This window comes from Zootoca vivipara, chromosome 14 (genome assembly GCF_963506605.1).
Source record: "Zootoca vivipara chromosome 14, rZooViv1.1, whole genome shotgun sequence".
NCBI lineage: Eukaryota > Metazoa > Chordata > Lepidosauria > Squamata > Lacertidae > Zootoca > Zootoca vivipara.
The window spans coordinates 45,369,810-45,396,152 of record NC_083289.1 but is presented as its reverse complement, the minus strand read 5'-3'; the positions used below and the strand labels follow the sequence as shown (position 1 = coordinate 45,396,152).

At 44.6% G+C, this 26,343-nt stretch overlaps 1 protein-coding gene across 1 annotated transcript in view; it reads right to left on the bottom strand.

Moving 5' to 3' along the window:
• The window catches only part of ZC3H7A (zinc finger CCCH-type containing 7A), a 29,407-nt gene extending 3,267 nt beyond the window's left edge, over positions 1-26,140 (bottom strand). The window contains exons 1-21 of the mRNA XM_035131160.2: positions 26,002-26,140; positions 21,115-21,218; positions 20,057-20,096; positions 18,703-18,900; positions 17,081-17,239; positions 16,590-16,670; positions 16,468-16,506; positions 16,121-16,154; positions 14,558-14,829; positions 13,348-13,555; positions 12,186-12,250; positions 11,672-11,870; positions 9,794-9,955; positions 8,454-8,650; positions 7,629-7,723; positions 5,561-5,742; positions 4,631-4,707; positions 3,930-4,063; positions 2,491-2,596; positions 1,685-1,793; positions 173-306 (exon numbers count right to left, since the gene is read on the bottom strand). Of these exons, the coding sequence (XP_034987051.1) occupies positions 173-306; positions 1,685-1,793; positions 2,491-2,596; positions 3,930-4,063; positions 4,631-4,707; positions 5,561-5,742; positions 7,629-7,723; positions 8,454-8,650; positions 9,794-9,955; positions 11,672-11,870; positions 12,186-12,250; positions 13,348-13,555; positions 14,558-14,829; positions 16,121-16,154; positions 16,468-16,506; positions 16,590-16,670; positions 17,081-17,239; positions 18,703-18,900; positions 20,057-20,096; positions 21,115-21,182 (2,559 nt within the window). The 5' untranslated portion in view covers positions 21,183-21,218; positions 26,002-26,140. The remainder of the gene's footprint in view (positions 1-172; positions 307-1,684; positions 1,794-2,490; positions 2,597-3,929; positions 4,064-4,630; positions 4,708-5,560; positions 5,743-7,628; positions 7,724-8,453; positions 8,651-9,793; positions 9,956-11,671; positions 11,871-12,185; positions 12,251-13,347; positions 13,556-14,557; positions 14,830-16,120; positions 16,155-16,467; positions 16,507-16,589; positions 16,671-17,080; positions 17,240-18,702; positions 18,901-20,056; positions 20,097-21,114; positions 21,219-26,001) is intronic.
• Between the last annotated feature and the right edge of the window lie 203 nt (positions 26,141-26,343).

Below are 26,343 nucleotides of genomic sequence, written 5' to 3'. Positions count from 1 at the left end.
CAGGGAAAATGGAGCACACTGTCTAAACAAGCTTAGCAGTACACAATGGTGTCTAATGTTTTAAGCTTGCAGTGACATCTGAGGATATGTGTGTGTGCGGCTTCTCTCAACCCCAAATTAAATATACGATGGGCCTACTGTCACCTAAGGCCTAAGATTCATCGTCTCTTACCGTAACTTCAGCATAATCTGTTGGCATGTGAATCTGCTTCCCGTTTTCCTTGTTTGCTTGAGCAGCTGGGTCCTCCCCTTTTTCCGGCTTTTGGCTCTTCAGCCACATTTCATACAACTGCTCCATGTCTTGAACTAAGCGAGAACAGAGCTAAAATAAGTTTGCAGCAATTAAGTTAAGAGTAGGTAAACTGAACAGGCCAATACTATGGATACATCATGGACTCACTCAAAAGGAACAAAGTCCAGATCTTTTATTATGGCGGCATACTTCTCAGGGGAGCAGACGTAGCTCAGTGGTACAGCATCTGCCCTGAATGCAGAAGATCCCAGGTTCAGTCCCTGGGATCTCCAGATAGGACTGGGAGAGACTCCAGCCTGAAATCCCAGAGAGTTGCTGCCAGTCAGAGCTAGATGGAGCAATGTTCTGACTCAAGACAGCTTCCTGTGTTTCATGACTTATCTTCAGGGCAAATTTTGGTTTGGAAAACAAGTCACAGGGACTCGAACGTTCTCTAGGTCACCTACTGGAGGAGGTAGGAAGGAACAGGGAATGCCTGGCATGGCCATCTTGGAATGGAAGGAACTGAGGAACTTCCAGCTGCACTGTCTCTCTTTCAGCCCACTTTGCTCCCACCAAACACGCCTCACACTGGTAGGCACAGAGCAGCCCATTCATACAGAGGCGTTTTAATTTTACTTCCAAGTGAACTGACCCAATGCAAAACAAAAACAGAAAAACCACTTTCCGAAAACGTTTTACAAGGACACAGTCTTCTGGGATCCGAGCAAGAATGTCGTATATGCAGGGTTTGGCATGCTCTGCTCTTTGCTTAGTTAAAACACATGCACACAAGATGTGACTTATCTTCACATGGAAAAAGCGAGAGGTTATGCAAGAAACTGCAACCAACGCTCTTGAGAATCAGTTTTCACCAACTTTGTTTTTTTAAAATAAAAGATTTTAGTTCTCATGGATGTAAAATGGGTGCTGAGTGTACTCAACAGCATACTCAGAGATGGTCTGCATGGTTATCAAAGAGATTTGTGGAAGGGTTCACACAGAGATTGCAGAGCATCACTACTAAGTCAAAGTCTAACGCAGTCCCACTCAGATAAAATGGCAGAGAACATCTTTTCCCTGTCGTTTTGCTCCACTAGCTTGCCTCAACCTGAATTTGCATGCCTCAGTTTTGCATTGCTTGCTGAAACGTTCTGGGTTTTGAAAAAGTTAAAATACCAACAACATTAACGCAGCATGCCAATTAACTTACACAGAAGGTGTATAAGGCAAAACAACCTAAAACAGAGTGTGGAAACTGGGTTTATGTGGCATTGAATCGGGACTTATCCAGCCATGCTCGCAGACCGCCCTGATCTTGTGGCTCTGGGCACAGACATAATGAAATAAAGGCAGATAACAAGGAAAACCCATACCTGAGAGCAGGCAAAAGGGATCAAAATGCTAACAGGTTCACGGTGTGCTTTCCTGCATTGTTTAAAGTTTACTTACTGCCATTCTCCTTCATATAAGTCCACATTTCTCGCTCTTCATGACTGTGAGCAAAGGAACAGTTTCCGACATACTGACATTTCTTGCCCGATGCAATATGATTGCACAGCTAGATAAGGAAGAAATAAGCTGCTCTCAGAGAAGCTGCATTCTGCAGGAGGAACCATTTGAAGTCTCTCTCATTCTCTCTCTCTCTCTCTCTCTCTCACACACACACACACACACACTTACACTTTGCAGAAGATGAAACTAGGTGCAACACCTATTTGCATAAATTGGTATTGGAGGAACATCTGAGTTTGGTGAGTTGTGTCCATTCCTTTTACTGATTTTTTAGAAAATCAACAGAGCAACCTTAACATAAAGTAATGTCTGGAATCTTCCAGTTCACTTTCTGCAGACAGCAAGTGTGGTGAAGGGGTTAAACAAATGCTACGCTTTGGGGAAACCTGGGTTCAACCGCCCACTTAGCCATAAAGCTGGTTGGAATGACCTGGCACCAGACACCAACCTCACAGCATTGTTGTAAAGATAAAATGGGACACACATCACCCCCTTGCATATCACCCTGAGCTTCTTGGAGGAAAGGTAGGATGAAAATGCTTGGCATGACCTTCGTGGTCCAGCATTTTATTTTATTTTTAATGCTTACAGCCATGGAACATTTTAACACAAAAGTACAAGATCAACTTCTTCCCACAGATTGTGTAAAAGAACCAACTCTGGATTTTCTGTCTCCAAACGAGTAATGCTAGCACTATGAGGAACACAAAAAAGCCAAACCCTGATTTTAAAGACATGCTCACATCAAACTGCAAAGGCACTTGCTTCTTTGTAGGAAGTGGGCGAATCGTATTCCACTTCTTACGCTCGTTTGACATCACCAGCATCACCCGCCGATCTTTGGTCCATCTGTAAAAGGACAAGGCTAATCAGGGGAGTAACTCAAATTGAACAGCATGGCTGTGGCAGAAGGAATCTCGCACCAGGACTTTAGACGCAAACCAGGCATCCCCAAACTGCGGCCCTCCAGATGTTGTGGCCTACAACTCCCATGATCCCTAGCTAACAGGACCAGTGGTCGGGGAAGATGGGAATTGTAGCCCAAAACATCTGGAGGGCTGACCCAAACAGTTCCTACAATACAGCTATCATCAACCTTTGCAGACCCAGGACCCACTTTTAAACTAAACATTCATCGGGGGACCCATCTCCTAATATTTTATCGTATATTTGCAAGGTGGTAGTGCTGCTATCGTGACCCACCGTGGATCAGGCTGCAACCCACCAGTTGAAGACCAGCTCTATAAAACATGCTTTTGTTTACACAAGGGATGAGGAATTGGTTTCCCAGACATTGTTCAATTCCCATCAGCCCCAGACAGCAGTCAATAGTCTGGGATGATGAGAGTTGTAATCCAGCAACATCTGCAGGGACAAAGGTTCCCAACCCCGGTTGACATGAAGCGCCACAAACATCACAGGATCAAACAGCTTCTAGTTCCCTTTTGGTGAGTGAACAAAGTGTGTCCAGAGGCCCAGCCTTCCGCTAAAGAAATTTTTAAGGTCATGCCTCTGCAAAGAGGAACTGGCACAAACCAAAGAACCTGTGTTTTGCGCAAAAGGATTGAGACAGACCTAGCCGAGTTCTATGCAGGTTACGCCTAACAAAGATTCATTTAAGGGTCTTCTCCCAGGTTCCACCTTGAGACTCTTGAGCATATTGTGATGCCTGACCCGCTTTTAGGGTGCAGCCAAGGTTAACAGGTCCAGGAACTCAAACAAAAGGCTGCTGTTCTTCATAAAAGCTTAATTTTTAAAAAAACAAACAAAACAAGGATACCTGCTTTTATCTGCACTAAGACAAACCATTAGCCCAGGGTTCACACAACACACTGAACCAGCAGGCACCAGAGGAGATGCAAAACAGCCTTAATCTAGGCTCCAGGAACTACATGTTCCTACTAAGCCACTGTTTGGGCTTGATGTTACATGTGAACTAGGTCTGCATGTTAACAGTTTTAATATTAGCAACTCTCCAGCTTAGCTGGTGAGTGGAAGTTTTTATCTGGTAAGGACAGCATCGTTGTCATGTTCTGCAACAAGGCAAAATGTATCCTAAAATCCTAGCTAAAGGGCATAATTCCCAACCTAGTGATTCCCTGCCGGCAACCACCCCAAGGGCATTCCAACAAGCATCCAACGCCAGCAACTTTGTGGGGCAGAAGGGAGCCACGTGACTTACGGATGCCTTGCCTTTGCGCTACAGTATTTCTTGTTTTTGTCTGGCTCACTAACTTGGCCATTTCTCCAGCACTGTGCGCACACAAACTTCATTTTCAGATTCAGAGATCCGTGCTTCACTTGGCTGCTGAGAACCTGGAAATGAAACGAAAAGCAAGACCATTTAGGTTTGCAAAAACAATCCAACACCCCATAAACACCCAAGAAGAAAGGAGATAACTGTAAGACTGTCTTTCCCTGTATCAACGCTGCCTGGAAAATGAACATCTACTTCAGAGTGGCTCTTCTGCACCAGGGAAGATTAGGAAAGGGGTGACGAGGGAAACTCCGTACCCAGGAAGCTGCCTAAGTCAGGCTTCCTCAACCTCGGCCCTCCAGATGTTTTTGGCCTACAACTCCCATGACCCCTAGCTAGCAGGACCAGTGGCCAGGGATGCTGGGAATTGTAGTCTCAAAAACATCTAGAGGGCTGCGGTTGAGGAAGCCTGGCCTAAGTAGCTTGTGACATTTGTCCATCTATCCCAATATGGACTTTCCAGGATCTCAGGCAGAGAAGGAACTTTCTTCCGTTCCTGCTCTCTGGTTCTTTTTCAACTAGCAATGCAAAGAATGGAACCCAGACCTTTGCATCCCAATCCCTGAACTCCAATCCCTTGATTTCCGTGAGACAGTGTGCTGCTTGGGGCAATCTGAGAAAAATACCTGTGTTCCATGGGCATTAGACTCCATAGCCTGCCAATATTTTTTTGATTCTTGAACAATAGCCTCATGAGAAATACCTGTGGTGAGGAAGACATGCATTTTAGGCAACTTTGATGTTGCTAACCATTGCACAAGCACTACCGAGACCTCCAAGGCCGATATTATATTAACTTTTCAGAATCAGTGACTGGCATTTTTTATTAAAAAAAAGTTAAAAACAGTAATATAAAGATGTTGCCATATCCGATGTGCAGAACAACCTGCATGCATTTTTTTACTCCCAGATTAAGCGTCTGTAGGATTGCGGTTAACAGTTCAATCACAAAACGTAGCTTTCCACAAGCAGTTGATTTTGAATAGACTTTAACCTTATAAGAGACTGAATCATTTAAATACAGCTCTTCTGCTTGAGCACAATTGGTTTGGAGAAAGTTCACAGTCTTCAAGTATCAGGGCACACCTGAAATCTGGCAAGGATGTCTGCAGAAGGCACTGGCATTAGTTGAGTCTTAGCAAGGAACTGTGCTCTGGAATCTTCATTAATCAGAAAACCTTACTGACTAATAACACAAGCCTATGCATGTGTATTCAGAATAGAAATATGCCACAATATGTTCAGTGGGGCTAACTCCCAAGTAATTGCGCACATGACTGCAGTCTAAAAACACAAAAGCTGAAGCACTAAAAACATGCAGCAAGACTCAGCTCTTGCCTGCTTCTTGCTGAAATGCAATTACACTTCACAGACACATATTTAAGGGATGTAGCTGCAATGCACCCGTTTTCATTGTCAAGAAGGTGTGTCGTGTTTTACATCACCCGGGAGTTGGAGTGGGAAGACCTCTCTGAAGTTCCAGAGGGGTTAAGCAGTCTGTCAAAATGAACTCTACACAAATATGTTTTTAGCGCCCATTATTGCACCAGACCTACCTGTCTTACTCTGCATTATCCACACCTGGAGCTCTACAAGACTGTGAGCATAGAAACACTCGTCATCCCGTGAACAACCATAACGAACTTCATGCCGGCACAAATCTAGCTGACACTGAGCGTGAAAAGGTCGTATCTTTGAATACTTTACTGTCGTTTCCTGCAGAATGTGGACAAGGCACCTAGTTGTTGTTTTTTAGAAAAAGGTGAGTGTCAGTAAAAGGAAGTTTCGGAAAAGCTGCTTCAAAACATTTTTGGTTTAGGCAATGACTATTTAAGCCACCAACACCAGAAAGAGGTTTATATGCTCCACTTTAAATAAACAGGAGACTCCTGTCAACATTCACTGTGGTCTACCACGGTTTCCTCTTGCAATGTTACAGAACCTGCAAAACCCACCACCTTAACCAAGATGAATTTGATTAAATCTGCTTTAATCAGTAATACACACCAGGTGTGGGGAGCCTTTGGCTCTCCAGAGGTTGCTGCGCTATGGCTCCCATCATCTCTGGCTATCAGTCATGCTTGCTAGAGCAACATCTGGAGAGTCAAAAGTTCCCCACACCTACTTTAGAACAATTAATCCTACTTAGCATTTGTCTATTACAGAGACGGGGTGTTGAGACTGAGAGGGTGATTTATTTACTCATTTATAGGAATAATTATATACCACCCACTCATAAAACATCAGGGTACAATATAGCAATAAAAAACCCCATCAAGTCAGCCTGAAACAATCATTAAAATGACTAGCTGCTCAAAGAGAATTTGAGACAACTGCACAGGCCTGCCAGCATAAAAAATAATCTCCAGGAGACACGTGATAGCCAAAAGCAAGGATTTCTCTGCCAAATATCTTGTGGAAGAGTCTTCTACAGCGTGGGACTGGCGACGCTAAATGTATGCCTTCTGGCAGAGGCCAGTTGGGCCTCTGTATCACTGAGGGCAACCAACAGCACTCCTCCACATGATCTCCCTGACTGAGTTGGGACACAGTGTTTCAGGCAGTCCTCAAGGGACCCTGAACCCACATTGTTCAAGGGGTTTGCATAGCAAGACAAGAGCCTTGGGGCTGGGCAGCTTCCTTAAGGCCACCTAGTGCATTTATGGCTTTTCAGATGGGGGCTTCCTGATCTGTAGCTTAGTTACTATACTACTTCTGGTCCTGTTGTATCACTTGATTCAGGAATCTAAGAAGCAGGCCAGAGTATTTGGTCCATCAAACCCAATGCCAGATGGACCAGATGGACAGGTGCTCTCTCTCAGCAGAGCCCCCCCCCATCACCAGCTACCACGAGCCTTTATTTTAGCTGGGGATGCCAGGGATTGAGCCTGGCATGCAGAGCAGCTGCTCTACCACCGAGCCACAGCCCCCTCCCCCTGTATCTCCTGCTTCAGGCTCACCTGGTTGGGCAAACATCTGAAATGTGTTCCGGGTCTGTAACAGGTCTGTATCCACCTGTACAGCTGACAGAAATCACCCCTGTTCCCGCTGAATCCAAGGAAAGCTCAGATCAACACAAAATGTTAGAGGAGGGCCACGAGCCAACCACTGGGGGAACTAAACAGGCCTCGAAATAAGAATCAGTAGAATTTGGAACCTAAATGCAGCTGTTTTTCAACAGCACCATGTATCTATGTGACGAAATGCAGCAGACCCACAATGGCTCCTGAATACAATGCATTTACCTGGCTGCCACATATAAAGCAACGCTTTAGTTGTGCTGTTGCTATGGCTGAAACAATCTAGTTATGCATGGAGGAAGACCCAGATAGGAACATAGGAAGCTGCCTTATAGTCAGATCACTGGTCCATCTTGCTCTGTACATTCTACTCTGACTGGCAGCAGCTCTCTGGGGTTTCAGACAGGGCTCTCTCCCAGCCAAAACCAGGCGAGAGGTACCACTGGGGATTTGACCAGGGACCTTTCACATGCAAAGCAGAGCTACAGTCCACACAATTTATTTAACAGTTAAGGGAAACTAGAACATCCACATGCATCTATAATACACACAGAGAAGTATTTTAAAATACAAGAAAGACAAGATATAGGGATTATCGACGTACTTGTTGTCTTCAAAGTCGTGCATAGCAGGGTGAGAGCAATAAGAGGCGTTGTCCTTATTTTTGCTTATTATTCTTGGTTTATGCTCAAAACATTTCTGAAAAACAAAACCAAAGTGCTTTATAAGAAGAAGAGGGGGAAAGGCACCTGTCTGCTATCAGCAAACTCAGGTAGTAAGTGCCAACAGGACTAAAGCCATCAAAGAACTGGAGGGAGGAATGAGCAGACTCTAGAGAACCCTGGAGACCCTAACTACACTGCATTGCAGCGCCAACTTGTGCAAAGCCTAACAAGTAAGTCTTAACTACTAAAAGTGGGGATTAGAGGTGTAAGTCAGGACATTCCACTTCAAAAACCAAAGTTCACCTAGCACAGGGTTGGGGAAGAGGACCCACTGGCGGACGTTTTGATAGGCAGGTAGGGCAATCTAACTGTTTAATCACCTGAGGCTGCCAAGACATTAGGTGACCCACCTTGAAAAGAAAGAATCGGAAGCACATTTGAAGTATGCTCCAGATTTTTCAAATTCTTCTTTTGCAGCCTGGGCCTAGTTTAAGCAAAAGGTAGATTCCTGCAGCCAAGCTCAGTGGGTTTAAAAGGCATACAATGAGAGCCCCTTTGCACCTTCGTCTTTACCTGGACTATGCCTGGCCTCACAAATGATATGGGGCTGGGGCAGGTGGACATGGGTTGGGGGGGGGAATGGCCTCAGAGGCCAAATTAGGACCCCTGCAGATTCTAAGTAGGCCCCTGGGAGGGAGGTCCCTCAGTGCTGACACAGCACAACTGTGTTGCCTGGTTTCTGCTTAACATTTGTCGATACGCACCTCACAAAGAAACATGAACTGCCCGTGATGTTCCTGCAAGAGTCGGGACACGGTCAACCTGATCTCTCCACTGCCTTCAAAGAGAGCTTCGCGACTGAAGGCCCCTTTGCGTTCCAGAGTCCACACATCTATTTCTTCTTGGCAGTAAGCAAAGGTGCAATGGCCAGGATATCTGCACTCTTCTTCAGCAGCAACATCTGGGAAACGACAGGACATTAAAGTGAGCTTGGAAAGCCTTTATGCAGCATCGACCCTCCTTTCATCCTCACTCATGGCTGTACAGCCCCTGCTTCATTCTGGACCACTGGGTGGAAACAGGGAGGGGAGGATTTCTCTCTGTATTTCCAGCATCTGCCTAGCGATACAGACCCAGCCCTACATTTTCTTTTAGGCAAGAGTAAAGTTACAGAAAGGGGTTATGTTCTCCTTGCCAAACAGCTGGATGTCGCACCTGAATTCTCACCCACGCTTAACCACACACCTAATTTCAGAAGCAGCCAGACAGTGATAAGCCAGCTTTTCTTTAGCCACCCAAAGAAACGGATATGAGAGTGGCTGTGCTCTGCCTCCATACTTGGAGGCAGTAATGTTTCTGAATGCATTGCTGGAAGTTGCTGAAGGGGAAAGGGCTCTCATGCTCAAGTCCTACTTGTGCATTTCCCATAAACATCTGGTTGGCCAAGATGAGAACAGGGTGCTGGACTGGATGGGGCCATTGGCCTGATCCAGCAGGCTCTTCTTGTGTAGGCAATTGGCTAGCTCCTAGCTTCAGTTTCTCTTTTGAGAATAATAATAATAATAATAATAATAATAATAATAATAATAATATTTATACCCCGCCCTTCCCAGTCAAGACCGGGCTCAGGGTGGCTAACAACAAAAATATCAAAACAAGCATAAAAGAAACAATTCAATTAAAATACAGATTAAATACAATGTTAAAATTCAATTATAAAATGGGAATCTACAAGTGGAACCTCATTTAAATATCTGTAGGATAAAACCTTAGGGGAGGGTAACAACGGGGTCAGACTGAGTCAGTCCAAAGGCCAAGCGGAACAGCTCTGTCTTGCAGGCCCTACGAAAAGATGACAACTCCCGCTGAGCCCTAGTCTCCTGAGAGAGAGCGTTCCACCAGGTCGGGGCTAGTACTGAGAAGACCCTGGTCCTGGTCGAGGCCAGTCTAACCACCTTGTGAAGTGGAAATAACCACATCACTTCGCAGGGGTTGTCACAGAAATAATGGCGGAAATATTGCTACCCACATCGAGTCTTCAGGAAAGAATGGGCTACAAATGAATGAGCTTAAAATGCATATACCCACGAGTGAAAATCCTTACCTTTACATATATAATACGGTCCCACATACTGTGTTTTTGTTGGCCTCGGCCTAATTTTCTTCCATGATTTATCTTCAGAGTTCTTTATTCTACCTACTAAGATATCCTTCTTACACATGTGCTCTAGACTGGGAAGGTAAGTATAATCCAATACTTTTGGACCTAGAAGGAAAAAAAACAGGAAGGGCTTAAAAAGTTTGTCTAGTTATTCACAGCCATTAATTGTAGAACTGAAGGAAGTCAAACAGGAAGGTGACCAACCTCAGCTCAGCTTTTAACTTGCATCCATCTACCTAGAAAACTAGATCAATAGCTGTGCTTTTGCAAGGCTCCTGTTTTCGGATTCTCGCCGAACAAAGGGTAGCTCAGGCATCATGTCAAGCCAAGGTTTAGCATTAAGCATGCATGAGCTGTCAAGAGCTTTGGGATCTCATCCTCCTGGTCTCAGAAATTTCCCTTTTTGGCACAGAAATCCCTCTTTCAAACCATAGACTGATCAGCAAACTACACTTTGCCCAACACCAAGACAGGAGGGCAGGAACTGCTGTGTCCAAGGATAAAAGGTAAAGGTAAAGGGCCCCTGACCATTAGGTCCAGTCATGACCGACTCCGGGGTTGCGGCGTTCATCTCGCATTATTGGCCGAGGGAGCCGGTGTACAACTTCCAGGTCATGTGGCCAGCATGACTAAGCCCCTTCTGGCGAACCAGAACAGCACACGGAAACGCCGTTTACCTTCCCGCTAGGCGTGGTACCTATTTATCTACTTGCACTTTAGCGTACTTTCGAACTGCTAGGTTGGCAGGAGCTGAGACCAAGCAACGGGAGCTCACCACGTCGCAGGGATTCAAACCGCCGACCTTCTGATCGGCAAGCCCTAGGCTCTGTGGTTTAACCCACAGCGCCACCTGCATCCCGTGTCCAAGGGGAGGAAGTGTCAAATCCTGAGGATCGTGACTACTAATCCATCATACTGAGGTAGGGCACTATGTTTCAGCCACCTCTATGAAAAAAAGGAGCCATTTCAAGTGGAAAGCAAAAAACTTCCATCAAACCAAAACAAAGATATGCTGGCCTCAGGTCATGCACTGAGATTTCAATTCCTAGGCACCAGAATCTATTTTAGGTGCTTGTAACAAGTTTAGCGTAAAAAGAAAACGTTGCGCTACTGATTCACAGGAGAAGGCAAAGTTCTTAGGCACCATCAGCATCTTGAAAATGTCTAGACTAGAGCTTTTTGCAGAATGGTTATAAGATTAACATAAATTATTTTAAACCAAAGAATGGTTATTATTCATATGGAGGGCAATTATCATAAACCTAATTTAATTCACTCTAACCAAAGTAGCCTAGTCTGATTGAAGAAAATTTTAAATTTGTACTTTTTAAATTTAGGGCTACTCTGTTAGTCACTCTGAGAACATAAACTTATGACGAAGGTGCACAGTATAAATTGGCTTCCGCCTGCAGGTGTTGGACTACAGATGTTGTTGGACTACAACTCCCATCGGCTCCAGTCAGCACTGTAATGGGAGCTGTATGCCAACAACATCTGAAGGGCATGGAGAAGGCTGGTATAAATTATGTAAGTAAAAAAGTGACGCTCTTCAGGGTCACCAGTGCACAGAAGTGGTTAAATTATATTGTCCGTTCACAGCAGGTGCTTTAAGGATGCTTTTTAGCATCCGAACAAGCAATAAAAAGGTAAGCTAAGGTGATGGAAACAGCTGCAAGCCCTCGTCCATCTATCAAGTATTGTAGTCCTTATCCTAGTCAAGAGAAGCAGAAAAGCATTGATACAGACTCCTGCTATGGTCGCTTCAGCTTCCTCCCCACTCCCACCCCCAAAGTTAAGTCATCACCTGCTTTTGCTCCTTACCCTTTTTGATAAAGCACGACTGGCAGGCCTGTCTTAGCTCATGTGTGTTTTCCAGGGGATTTCTTGCAACTAGGGAGGGCGTTGTTGACACAGGTATACTAGGGGGTCCACTGCCAAACACGCTAGAATAGTCATTTCGACCCGGACTGGAAATCCCAATGTAGTTCTCGGACCCAAACAAACTCGTAGGCCCATTCATCTGCCAGAAGGAACAAAACGGGTTTTTTTTTTTTTTTAAAAAGCATTCCATCATCCTCATTGTCACTACATTTTTATCCCAACGACCCTCCAAGCAGCTCAGGGCAGTGTACATGGCTCTCCCCCCCCCCCCCCCCCGAGAGAGAAAGCAGTTGGCTCAAGGCCACCCAGTGAGTTTTGAATCTAAGTGGGAATTTGAACCCAGGTCCCCCATGGTCTCAAGCTCATTTGCTAAAAGGAGAATGAACAAACCAGCGACTCAAATGGATGAATATGGGAACTTCAAAGCATTTAGAAAGTTTGTAAAGGTACTTACAAGTCGAAGCGGAGAATTACTGTTTAACGCTGACGTGACATCTCTAGGAACAGAATTGGATATATCTGTTGGGATCAAGAAAGTCACAGTTTGGGCACACATTTCACTGCTGGGGGAAGTGCAATGGGCAATGCCAATTGATCAGATGAAGCAGACATGCTCCATCCTTGCACAGAACCCCACCAACTCAACCAGGTGTCTTGGCAAGGAGATCCCCAAATTAGTGTGCTACAAGGGGGCAAACTGTGTCTTGCAGAATTAGGCCACTCTGCTCCAAACCATTAAAGAGAGGATGAGCCCCACCTCTCAGCCGATACAGGGATAGTATCTTGTGCTGCAGCAAACAGGAATGAAAAGAGTATGGAAGACTTGCCACTGCTCAGGAACAACAGTCCCTTCCATCATTAGGTACAGAGGAAGGCAGGACAATGGGAGAGATATTCATTAAGCTCTCCTGCAGTTGCAAGTAAGATGCCCACTCATTGTTCTGGGTAAGTAAACTGAGTGTGTGTGTGTGTGTGTGTGTGTCCCTGTCGTTGAATCCAACAATAACATTGAGAGTGGGAAGAGAAACAGAAAACAGAAATTACTGCGAGCATTCCTTCTCCTTGGAGATGTAAGGGTATCCTGTGAAGTGAGTTACTCTACCTGTTACAGGGTGCCCTTCCAAGTCCACAGAGGCTATCAGAAGTTTAAGAAGCACTGAAGTCAGCAGCTACCTCCACGCAAAAGTATGAGGCCCCTTACACGGAAGCAGCCAATTTTTTTACTTTAGTTTCTTTAATGGGAAAGATTGTAACTCAGCGGTGAAGCATCTGCCTAGCATGCAGAAAGTCCCGGGGTTCAATCCCTGGCATCTCCGGGTAGGGCTGGGAGAGACCTCAACCTGAACTGCTGCCAGTCAGGGTAGAGAATACAGAGCTGCTAGATGGGCCAATGGTCTAAATCAGTAAAAGGCAGATTCCTCTCCTCCCAATCCAAAATGGCAACAACAGTGAACTACTTCACAATTCTGTTAAGAAGAGGAGATTGCAAAGCATTCTGCTACATTAGAAATTATGGACACTGGATCCAATGTTCTACTATTTCTTAGTAAGACAAAGGCTGCTTGGATTATACAGGCTTCACCTAACAGCATTTGGTTAGTTAAGCCTAGCCTTACCTCTTTTGGAATCACTGATTGAGAAAGTAGTTAAAGAGGAACAAAAGCTGTCCAGGCCAGAAACCAAAGGCTGGGAATACATTTCTGAAAAAGAGGCAGCAGGAACAAATCCAGGCCCAACTGACAATGTCCCGAGCAAAGGGGTAGAGAAAGGTATGCTGGGAGCCATGGTGGCTGTTGGGATGGCTCCTCGGACAACCGTGTTGGGCTAGGAAGAGAGAAGAAAGTTATTTGCTACTAAATGCAGGTAGCCGATCTTCCACTTTTAGTGATCTGGTTGTTGTTTTAAGCTTTCTCTACTGAAGTGGTCCTAGAGCTGGCCTATACATGGAATTATTTTCATCATGGGAATCGGCATCTGCTGGCTGCCATGGCTGGGAGTGAGGAAGTTGACAACAGGAGTGGCACCAACTCGAGTTCCCGTTCATGATATCACAGGGCAGAGCACTTGCTTCACATGCAGAGAGTCCAAAGCTCAATCTCTAGCATACTCTAATTTGAAAAAAGACAGGTAGCAGAATTTGTAGAAGATCCTCCTCTGCCAGAGGCCTAGGAGAACTGCTGCCAATCAGTAGAAAGCTTTAGGTTGAAAACATCAAAGCCCTGACTCCGTATAAACCAGATTCTTACACCCATATTCCAGGGGAGGTGGTAGAACTCTTCCCTTTCCCACAGTGACAAAGGACCTGTCCCTGAAATCATCTGCTTAGAAGATTCCGAATAGCATATTCTATAAAAGATCTGTGACCCCAGAGAGCTGCTGCCAGTTAGAGCAGACAATTCTGGGCTAGATCATCCAGCAGTATGATTAAATTTAATGCAGTTTCAAGGAGGGAATGCCCTGTGGCAAAACTGAAAAGCAGGCCGGCTCCAACAAACCAATGTTTGTTGCCAACTTGCAAATATTTATGAATTCATGCTTCAATAAACGGCAACAGCAGCAACAGGACTAGGTGGAGTCAGCAGCACTACTTTAAAATATGCTTTAAAACACTGTAACTTTGTACAAAGCAGCCTCGAAATACAGCAAGATTAATACTTAAGCTTAAGTAATTTTTAATACCAAACCTCTTGCTCTACTGACACACTTAAAGGGACATCAGTCTGAAGGTATCACAATTTAAGGCTGCAGTCCTGGAAACAGCAACACATGCGTATAACACTGTGTTCCTTCCGTTGTTTTTATAAGAATAAATGGAAGCCGACTCACCATGACACTTTCCCCAGAATCAGAAACGGAATCAAGCAACTCATCTAGCTCATCTCCAATGATATCATCTCCATCCATGCAGTCTAAACAGACTTCAGGTACAATGAAAGACCCTCCATTTGCCAGCGAGGTGGCAGCGAGTGAACTCTTCTCGGCTGGAAGGGTGATCAGAGACGCCATTGGCAATGGAGACAGGTCGCTTGACACTTCAGGTGTAAAACTGGAAGGGGAGGAGGAGGAAGAAAGAATCTTTTCCTTCCAATTGGAAAAATCTGAAACAGATTTCGATCAGGGAAGAGAGGCATCTTAGAACAGGGATTCTCAGGGATGGAGGCAAACCTCCCAAAGGAGGCACAGAAAAGAAAAAGCTTTGGAAGCTGTCTACCAATGGAAGCTGGTCCATGAGAGCAAATGGGTCACTGTCCCACCAACCTCAACCTGCCCTCTCCTGTATGCCTTCGATGAAGAATCCATGGGTGGTGCTGACTGTCCGCTTCCTCCTCCTTAGTCTCAGTGTTGCCCTGGGAGTACTAAGGGGGAAGGGCAAAGCTAAAATTAACTGACTCTGCCTGTCATTAACTCTGGCTCCACCTAATGTTTTCCTCCCTGCCTTCTGCCATAGCCAATGGGCACAAGACACCATTGCTACCGTCTCCTTCCTGGACCCTCATGACATGGCATGGCCTAACCTGTGGGCTAAAGGCCAGCCTGGCCCCAGGCTGCTTCTCTCTCTGCCTCCAGCAACAATCAAAGCGACCCAGGAGTCTGTACACCCCACTTGTCATGCCAATTTTCAACCATTCACGGAAAACGGGCCACTGGCAATCATCAAACACGCATAGAGCTTAAATTGCAAAACTCTTCTGAACCCCTCTGCCTCAGCTAGGGACTAATTTCCAAGGTCCTAAAAGAGGAAAAGAGGGTGACGTTTTATGAATGGGAAAGAAGTGCAGCATGTGAATGTCTTCCCTCAGAACAGAGGCACGGCCATATTGTTTAGGTCAGGCACCCCCAAACTGCGGCCCTCCAGATGTTTTGGCCTACAACTCCCATGATCCCTAGCTAAGAGGACCAGTGGTCAGGGATGATGGGAATTGTAGTCCAAAACATCTGGAGGACCGAAGTTTGGGGATGCCTGGTTTAGGTGGCCAGGCTCACGGGCAAGCTTGGCTAGCACTTAAGAGAACACAGACATTTGAGCAACGCATGTCAAGGGGGAACATCTCAAGGAACACATCCACAGGGAGCCTATGCATTTGGCAGGTGCATTCAGAGACAGATAACGTCTCGTATATTTCAGCCAATCATCAGGGGATCAGGAGCAATCTGCTTGCCTATCTGGAAGACAATGTACAGTATCAGCAATCTACAAGCTGGGAGGATGTAAGGGTTTCTCCCTCACAGTGGAAAAAGCGAAAAAGCGAGACTAACTACCATGGAGATTCCCCAAATGAAGAAAAAGCAGGCAGGACACAGCTCCTGAGAGCTGTCTGAAACGGAATGCGACCACGTTGAAAGCAGAACTTTTATATAACATTCCCCTTTAAATCCAGGAAGCCTCACCTGATTCAATATCTTCTATAGAAGTATTTGAACTCTGCAAGCAAGCAAAATATCTGTCATCAGGAAGTTTGCACAGCAAATGCCTCAGGCAGGCATTTTTCTTTTAAAACGCAAGCACACAGGCTACTAGGAACCCAAAGGCCACTTACTCTGCATGCTTACACCAAATCAAAGCTTACATCAAAATAATTTTTGCACTGTTCTATAACCTTGGTTCCAACCCAAATACTTGTAAGATTAAAGGGAATCATCAATCTCTTTTTAAGAGTTGCATTTTCAATGTACGGACAGGAAAACGAATTCCAGCAAAAGAACTCACTTCACACATGGAAAGCACAATGCCTTACCTTACTGGATACTTCTCCAGAAACAGGGTTTGGGGAAGGCTGCAATTAAGCATACCACCATAAATTACCAACACAGAAGAGAAAGCTTACAAAACCAGTATGTAAAAAATGCTTCTACTTACTTTTGCTCTAACGTAGGCTTTTCTTATTTTTAATCCAAGTTTCTGAGCAAGTTCTTGGGTTAATTTTATTACACTTTCGTCCTGTTTTTTTTAAAAAAAGATAATCCAGTCTAAGGAACTTCTGCATAGAAAGGTTCTCAAGTTTTTCATGCAGCAGTGTAACCCACAAATACCCCCACCCTTACTCACTAGCACGTGATCCAAGACTTTGCCTGCAACCTCTGTCTCAGGATTCTACAGGGGTGGAAAGGGTGGGGGAAAGTGCCACATGACATCATACACTCGCCAAAGGCTAAGTGTGAGGTGCTTGATAGCCAGACATACTTACTGGATTACTGCTACGCTAAAAGTCTATGAACAAACTCCCAAGTTTCCCTAATAGGGCAACACCCAGGAAAAATATTCCACTGCACATTGTTCCCACAACACAGGCAATGACCATTGAATGCCATTTCATTTGCCAACACAGTACCGGTACGTGATCTGCTTACTTGCGGCACTGCGAGAGAGCACTTAGCCACTGCATCATAGGCCTCCTTGTATCTTCCCAGTTCTTTTAAGGCTTTAGATTTCCGGTAGAGAGCTCTGAAATTGTTTTCGTTCAGTTTTAAAACTATCCCACAATCTTCCAAAACTTTATCATGCAAGCCCTGCAACAAACAAACAGGCTTATATTCACTACTAGAATTAAAGACTGAAGAAATGCAATTGCGTCTGGGGCGGCATTGGGGGGGGGGGGGGGAGAAACACAATATACCACATACTATTTTCCAGACCAGGGCTGGGGAACCTCTGGCTCTCTGGGTGATGCTGAACTACAACTCCCATCAGCCAATGGCCAAGAGTGATGGGAGTTGTAGTTTTTGAGAACATCTGGAGGACCAATGGTTCCCCACGCCTGTTTTAGGTGGTGCATAGGGTGGCAACATGTGGAAGACCAGGGAGGGAAATGAACCATAGAAATGCTGGATGTCTGAGTTCTTCTGATCTCAAAAAGATAAGTGGTATTTCATGTTGTGAAACCCCAGCTAAGCTTTCTACCTCCATCACTTAGCAGTTAAGTATGAAGCAAGAATCTGACAGCTTTCAGGAGATCAAAGTTATATTCCTGGGCTGGATCATAAATTAAAATCCAGCTCCATGAGAGGTACCACGGGGTCCCCAAGAGGCTAAACTAGGTGCAATTTTTTAAAAAATAAAATAAACTTTCTTGTTTTCAAAAAGCAATAGTTACAATCAATTAAAAAATAGAGCCATAACATCGTTCCAGTTGTCTTATTCCCCTCCCCCGCCACCCTCCCCCCCTCCCCCCTTTGACTTCTCAACCTTTTCTGAGCTTATCCGTTTTTCTCCGTCTATTATCTACATACCTTACTCTTATGTTTACAATAATTTCATATAAATTTTTTAACATCTATCAATTTCCTACATTCTATCACCTCTATACATTACTTCGATTTGCTATTTCTATATAGAACCTTTAAGTATCTGAAATGAGATTTGGTTTTTCTAGTTTGTCTTGTACATAGTCTGTGAATGGTTTCCAATTATTTTTTTATTCTTCTATTTTTATTCCTTTAATTTCTTCATATTTTATCACCAGATTATAATAACTAAATAATTTTTGTTGCCATTCTTCTTTACTCGGAACGTTTATGGCCTTCCAATTTTTTGCGATCAGTACTCTTGCGGCAGCTACAGCGTAACTTATGCAACATCTATCCCTGGGTTTGACATTGTCTGGTAACATTCCTAAGAGGAATAATTTGGGGCATTTCTTGAATGAATATTTCAAAATTTTCTTTAGCTCTTTATAGCTCATTTCCCAAAACACCCTGATTTTATTACAATTCCACCATATATGTATGTATGATCCAATTTCCTGATTGCATTTAGATGCAATTTTTTTTAAAAAAGCCTCTGCGACAACATAGCTGGCCAGTCTACCCTTCAAGGTGTTCCTTAAGCTGCTGACCAACCATCCCTCAATAGCTTTTCAGAAAGGAAATTCAGCTCTTGATCAAGCTTGGAAACATCCACCCAGTTTCTTAAGACTGCACTTATTAATATAAAAAATTCTTTTCCACCCTTCTGGTGTCCACACACCACTCACCTTCTTTGAATAACATGCTATGCGATTAACATGCAGCTTCTCTAATATTTCATCAGAAATGTGAATCCCTTCAGAATTGGCATAATCTGCTATGTTTAAGGCTTCTGAGTAATGGTTCAGCGATCCTTCCCACTTGCCTTCACGGTACTCATCGTTCCCTTCGTTAAACAGATTTTTAACAAGCTCTCGTATAAATATCTGAAACACATTTTAAAAAATAAAATAAATTTATTCGATTTCTTACTTGCCCTGCACTGTGAGGTCCCAGGGGCAGGTTACAACAGTACAATAATACAATTATAAAAATAATAATAATCAAGACAATTCCAAACAAAAACAAGACAAAATTATACAGATTATACAAGGGAGGTTGGTCCCCAAAACAAAACATTTTAACTATCAAAGGTGAGGTTAAAGAGGTGCGTCTTCATCAGAAGCTGTAGAATAAAGATGCTACTCGCCTCTGCAAAGAGAACATTTCACAATTTTGTGTTATGTGCTCCTAGGCAGATTCATACCTTCAAAAATGCAATAGTCACCTTCTAAAGTAGCACTAGCTGTCTTTCCCCCCCAAACAGCACCAGCTGTTTACCAGCCCCTTCTGATGCAATTATGACTGAAGTCCCTTAGCAGGAACTGCTGACAAAGCAGTCGAGCAAAAAAAAAAGGAGATAAAAAAGGTAAAAACAACCGCACAGGCTCAGGCTCAGGGCCTCTGCCATGGTTTAGGTTTACCTTGCCTGGGCCGGTTCACTCCAGTGGGAAGCCCTCCATTGGTTGGATCGAGCACGTGCGTGAGCGCACATGGCTGCGGTTTCTGGCGTCTGCGTATGCACAGACGCGGTTTTTGGCACCGCGGAAGCGAGTCCCTGCACCGTGCCGGTTTAGCACAGAGATTCATTGAGCGGGCAGCTCAATTCGGGGGCGGCTTGTGGGCTGGTTAAACAACCCCCGTGGGCCACTTGTGGCCCATGGGCCTTAGATTGCCTACCCCTGGTTTAGGAGAAGTGACTTGAGGTTCTAGGACAGAAGAAAGGCAATACACTAGGAAGGGAACCTTTTATAGAACAAGGCCAAATTCCCTGCAATACACCAAACCTTTGACATTTGTTGCCTATTTTCTACATCACAGCAAGAGGCACATTGCTATCCTCACAGTCGTGCTCTGGATTACATCTCTCCCAGTGAGCTGCCTCACATCAAACTGGGACAGTGATGTTTTTCACCAAGCATGACCAAACAATAAAGGACTAATTTAAATCATGTTTTACAAGTCCAAAGAAAGTAATGACTCCCACCCACTGCAGAGTCCCCTATGTCTCTGGTAGAGAAGTTCATAAACGAACAGCATTACCTCATATTGTTCTTGAGTCCCTGGGTAAGGTAAAGTAGACCTGGGGGGGGGGGGGTAAAACACAAACAGAGCGTCAGATCTTACCCAGGTCTTGTTCAAAGACCTAAAAACTTGCCAGTCATAGCAATGGTAATACATAAATGTTTCCATTCTTAAAGGTAATGCATTTCTCATCAACTGACTTTCCAGTCTCTGCAACTTAAATCATCTTCTGGGCTCGAATTCCTGCAATCTACAGAGTCCAGAGTTTATCCTTCAACTGATCAGTTAGGCTTTAATACAGGCATACGCAACCTTCAGTCCTCCCAGATGTTTTCGACTACAATTCCCATCATCCCTGACCACTGGTCCTGTTAGCTAGGATCATGGGAGTTATAGGCCAAAACATCTGGCGGGCCAAAGGTTGCCTATGCCTGCTTTAATGGGTCAGAAGACTGTGGAGCTTTTAAAATGCAATCAATTATCATAGCTACACTCTGGAATCCACTGCAATAGTAACCTAAGTTCTTGCCAGTGGCAAAATGGGTCCTGAAGTAGCACTGGGTCTGACAGGTATATTCCCAAGTAAGTGAGCACATGATTGCAACCTAAGGGACATTCTTCTCAAAGGCACATGGGACACAGACAGTTTCAAGCATTGCGCTGCTCATGTGTTTATTCTAAAAGGGCAAAGCTCGCTAATTGTTTGATATGACAACCCCCCCCCCCTTTTCTAAAGCATCATGTTAATTTAAACCAGGGGTCAGTAAACTTTTTCAGCAGGGGGCTGGTCCACTGTCCCTCAGACCTTGTGGGGGGCCGGACTATTTTTTTTGGGGGGGGGGAATGAACGAATTCCTATGCCCCACAAATAACCCAGAGATGCATTTTAAATAAAATGGCACATTCTACTCATGTGAAAACATGCTGATTCCCGGACCGTCCGTGGGTCGTATTTAGAAGGCGATTGGGCCGCATCTGGCCCCCGGGCCTTAGTTTGGGAACCCCTTATTTAAACCAATGCTATCAACCAAACATAACCCATCCACCACACAGGTTTCCAGTCACCAAGGTCTTACTGTATAAACTGCAGCCCTTTCTTAATCTCCTGCAGTCTGATGCTTCTATCCACGGAAACATTGGACATGTTATCATGAACACCCAATTCTTCAGCGTGCAGCTTCTGCAACAGAAATGACAGCGGGTCATTGGCTTGTATATCAAGCTGTTGGGAGTAATTTATGGACGAGAAGTACAATTTTAATCTCTGAAAAATACAGGCTATAGGTTAGTCCACTAAACCAAAGCTTGGTGTTACAGGAATTAGCCTAGCCCAGGCATCCCCAAACTGCGGCCCTCCAGATGCTTTGGCCTACAACTCCCATGATCCCTAGCTAACAGGACCAGTGGTCAGGGAAGATGGGAATTGTAGTCCAAAACATCTGGAGGGCCGAAGTTTGGGGATGCCTGGCCTAGCCTCTCTCCTGAGCTTGTGTGCTTCCCCCCACGCCCTTCCTCTTCAGGCACAGCCGCAAGAAGGAATGTGGAAGCTTTCGCTGCAATTTCTGAGTGACCACAGTTTGCCATGTTGCTCAAATTCTGAAGAACTGTGGTTAGTTTAACTGCAATTAGTAAAAAGAATGCAACTTCAAACCATTAATACAATTCATTAACCATAGTTAGGGGTCAGAAGATAATGTTCAACTGCAGTTAATCTCCTCCCTGCAGAAAGCCTAGGCTTGTTGTGACACTAAACCATGGTTTACCTTTACATGTGAAGACAGCCTATGTGTTCACAAAATATAAGTACAGTAGATAACTTTTAAAAGGAATTCGGCTTAACACATGACACCACCCAAAAGCACAGAGATACAGATACACCAAACAGATTTTAAAAAAAGACTCCAGAACTGTCCATTGGACAAAAATCAATTAAATCTCATGTAATTAATTTCTTCCCAATGCACGAAAGCAACAACATAGCAGACAGTTCCAGAATGATCAACAAGAGATTGGTATGGTCTCCTTGCACATCACAATACAACCAAGTTAATGACAACTTTGGTCTCTTTGTTCCTCCTTACAAGTTACACAAGAGAAACAACCCGCAATCCATGGCTTATCATTATATCAAACCAGGGATCATGATTTGTTTCATTCTAAACAAACTACATTAGTAAGCAGACTCAGAATGCACCCCAACTGCCTCTACCCAAGCATGCTCTTCAGTAGTACCTGGAAAGGTGGGGAAGGAAAAATACCTCTCAGTGTAGAAACAGGTAGAAACAGTAAACTGTCCCCAGCAGACTCAGACTCTCCCCATTAGCAAAGAAAGAACCATTAAATTTGGTGTACATGAAAACTGGGCCAATGAAATATTTCTGAAGTGCAACCATAAGTAGTAGCACAATGGAATGAATCATTATAAAGCAGTGTTTCTAAATCGGTCGGTGTATGAAGATCATGGGGAGAGGGGTGTTTATGTTTCTAAAAATATGTGCAATATAAATAAAAAATTAAGTCACAAGATTTAAATCCATTTCATAAAATAAAATAAAATAGGTGAGCCAGGTTTAAAAGGGTGTGTGGGATTTTTTATGATAGCTAAAGGGGAGGCAAGGGGTAGAAACACTGATTTTAGAGAGAACAAATTATCTGCAATTATACATATCTGGTTTGGATAGAAATTCTGACTTTCAAGCTTAGGGTAAGAACTGACTTGTCAGGAATTGACAGCAGTCTCAGTTCCAAATTAAATTCCAAAGCAGTCTCTACCACATGGAGCCATCAATGCCAACTGATTGAATTAGCAATGATTAGTAGATACCGGTACTCAGAAATCCTACACCTGCTTTTCTGCACACATCACAAGAATTCTGAGTTGTTTCTTAGAATTGCACTGGAATTCCTCATGCTGAGAGACTTCATGGAAGAAGGCAGGCAACAGTAAACACCAGACCCTCAACCACTAGATGGGCTGCTACAATCCCCTGTATAGAATTATTGTGCTTGTAATTATAAAATCATTGACAATTCCTAGGCAAACAATCACAAGAAAGAGCAGCACCAAAAAAATTAAGAGTATCAGAAAGCAGCACATTGAGAAGAGTCACTTTTTATTCCATTATTGCAAAAACAAATTTTTTTTGGGGGGGGGGCTGCATAACCCTGTTAACTATCAAGAGAGAGGAACTATGCCTGACAACGGGAATGTTTTGATGCAAGCAACCTGTTACCCATTTTGAGATAGGAAAATAATAATAATAATCCCATGAAAGGTCTGCCCCTGCATATATTCAGTTTTAATGGAGAACAGCAGCATCAAAAAAATGAGCTGAAAGAGAAGCCTGAGAGATGGGCAAAGTATATTTTTTACAGCTTCAGTTTATTGTGCGGCAATTGCTAAAGCAGTTTCTATTTCAGTTTTGCTTCCTATACAATTCAGTATGCTTTTGTTGTCAACATATGGACAATCCAGAGCACATGACGTATGCTGGCCTCATTTTACTTAAGTTTATAAGTTGCCTTGCTGCCAAAAGGTGCCCACACAGCAGTATACAACATGACATAAATACACTTATTTCACTTCTACCTCACATTTAAGGCAATACAACAATGGAATAAGGAAACATGTCAGGCAAAATTATATGGAAGAGGCCAGCAATAAAACAAATAAAAAGCTTGGTGGAATAAAATAGTATTTCCCTATGAGAAAGGGAGTAAAATGAAATACTTGGGGATGGAAGTCCACTTGTGGGGCCACCAATGAAACCTAATCAACATCAGAGGAAGGCCAAACAGTACATGAAGTGTCACAATAAAAAAATTGCAATTACAAAATATTTTAGTTTACATACAGTGGCACCTCTACTTACAAATAACTCTACTTACGAATTTTTCTACTTACAAATGGAGCTCCGTCCGCCATCTTGGATGCAGTTTAGATAGGATTTTTTCTACTTACGAATTTTTAGATAGGGTTGCTTCGACTTATGAATTTTTTCTCCCAATGCATTCCTATGGGATTCGACTTACAATTTTTTTCGACTTACAAATGTGTGTTCGGAACGCATTAAATTCGTAAGTAGAGGTACCACTGTACATGCTAAAAATAAACAGAACCTGAGCAGCAAAAGTAAGCCTGCTGAACAAAGTAACAACCAGTCAAGAGGGAATTAAATTATTCCAAACAATGGAAGTGGGTTTTAACTGATTATCAAAATGACAACAAATGGGAGGTGGGATGGAGAGGCAGGTGCATCTCACAGGACACGGAGCTGAAGCTTGGGTGCCACAACCCAAAGGGTCCCCATGAACACAGATCTCTCTTCAATCTAATCTTACAGGAGGGAATTGGTTCCAGTAACAAGGTAATGAAAATGGGATCAGCAAGGTCAAAAGAATAACAAGCAAGCAGTAAAGGTACAGTAAGAATGAGAAGAATTGGGCCATCAGCTAACACCTTTCTTTCTAATGGGGAATACAGATACGGAAATGCTGCGGAAGGGACTCAGACATCTCAGATCTCCCCACAATTTAAGCCACAGCTACCTTTCTAGGCCAGGCATCCCCAAACTGCGGCCCTCCAGATGTTTTGGCCTACAACTCCCATGATCCCTAGCTAACAGGACCATTGGTCAGGGAAATTGGGAATTGTAGTCCCAAACATCTGGAGGGCCAAAGTTTGGGGATGCCTGTTCTAGGCCATAAAATCATGAAAACTGAACTGGTGGGAGAAACAGAGGGGTTGGATGGAAGCCACAACAACAGAGAGTAGACCTACAGAAACTTCAAAGCTCACTGTGAGCACCTGCATATTGGTTGTAGAAAGTCTCTGTGCCTGCTATTAAATGTAGCAGTTTTGAGCTACTGATGAAAACTCAAGCATTCAACCAAATTCTATTATGTTGGTCTCTTTTATGCCAGTCACTCAGGTAGAAGTTTCGGGAACTTAAAAGTTCATCCTCTTTGAAGATCCAGAGCCTCCATGGGCTGCTATTCCCACCACTTCCATCTGGGAGGAGTAACATACAAGCACCTAGTACCCTAGTAGGCATAGGCAAACTCCGGGACTACAATTCCCATCACTGGTCCTGTTGACTAGGGATGGTGGGAATTGTAGTCCCAAACATCTGGAGAGCTGGAGTTTGCTTGTGCCTGCCCTAGTACGGTACTGTATTTATCTTTCTGCCAAACAGCCCTGCAAACTCCTACTAGTGTTCTTCCACACGGTGTACACCCCTTTTAATAAATTTCCTTTCTGCATCTCCAGCCTCCAGAATAACTTTGCGGACAAGGCGCGGGCATTCAGCTCATTCAACCAAACGCCCTCCTGGCACCTTCAAGGAAGGCGGAGAGGAGGTTTGGCAGCAAACATAGCTCCCGCTACACTTATTAAGGACGCGCGCCCGGAAACAAATCTGCCATCGCCTCCAAGGTGCCAACTAGACCTCGGGGCGGTTCTTCTTCTTCGGCCTCGCCCGGATTTGAGCTTCCGCGCGGGAATGCCAAGCACCATCCCGGCTCCCTCCCCCAAACCAACAGATCCTCTTGACCCGTCAAACCAAGGAGCACCATGTCGCGCGCGCCTCCGGAAGGGCAAGATCCAGGCTCAGGAAGGCTTGTGCCGCTGCTATTATTATTATTATTATTATTATTATTATTATATATATATATATATATATATATATATATATATATATATAGTGTGTGTGTGTGTGTCCCTCCCCACTAAATCTGGACATTATTTAAGGCCTGTCTCCTCCTCCTCCTGCCCCCTTCCTCTTTCCTTGGGGCCACAGACACCCCTTTCCCTTCCCAAAGAGCGACAAGGGGGCAGCTCATGAGCCTCGTCCACCTCCCCGCCCCCAGCCCCGGCCCGAGGCGGAGCCGCGCCACCATCCCGCTCCCTCGCAGGCCTTGCCGGGTGATGAAGGCCTCCCCTTGCCTCGGGGCGCGGGCCTCACCTGCTCCCTCAGGCCAGGAGGCCGTGTAGCTGCTCCTGCTACTGCTGCTGAGGAGGCGAAGACAGCGCGGCGGAGGCACGACGAGCCAGGCCCCTTTCTCTGCCTCTCCGTCTCTCTCTCTCTCTCCGCGCTTCCTTCCTCTGGCGTGCCTTTCCGGCCTAGGGCCCCCGGCTCCTCTCGCCCGCAGCGCCCTCTACCGCTCGGAGGCCGCTTGGCGGCGCCACAATGAGGGAGCCTCCTCCAAGCGCGGCTTCGGCTGATTGGACGAGGCGGTGAGCGACGTAGACCTCTATGGGAGGCGGGGCCTCGGACGCCGCTCTCTCTTTCCCCTCACAGAGATGC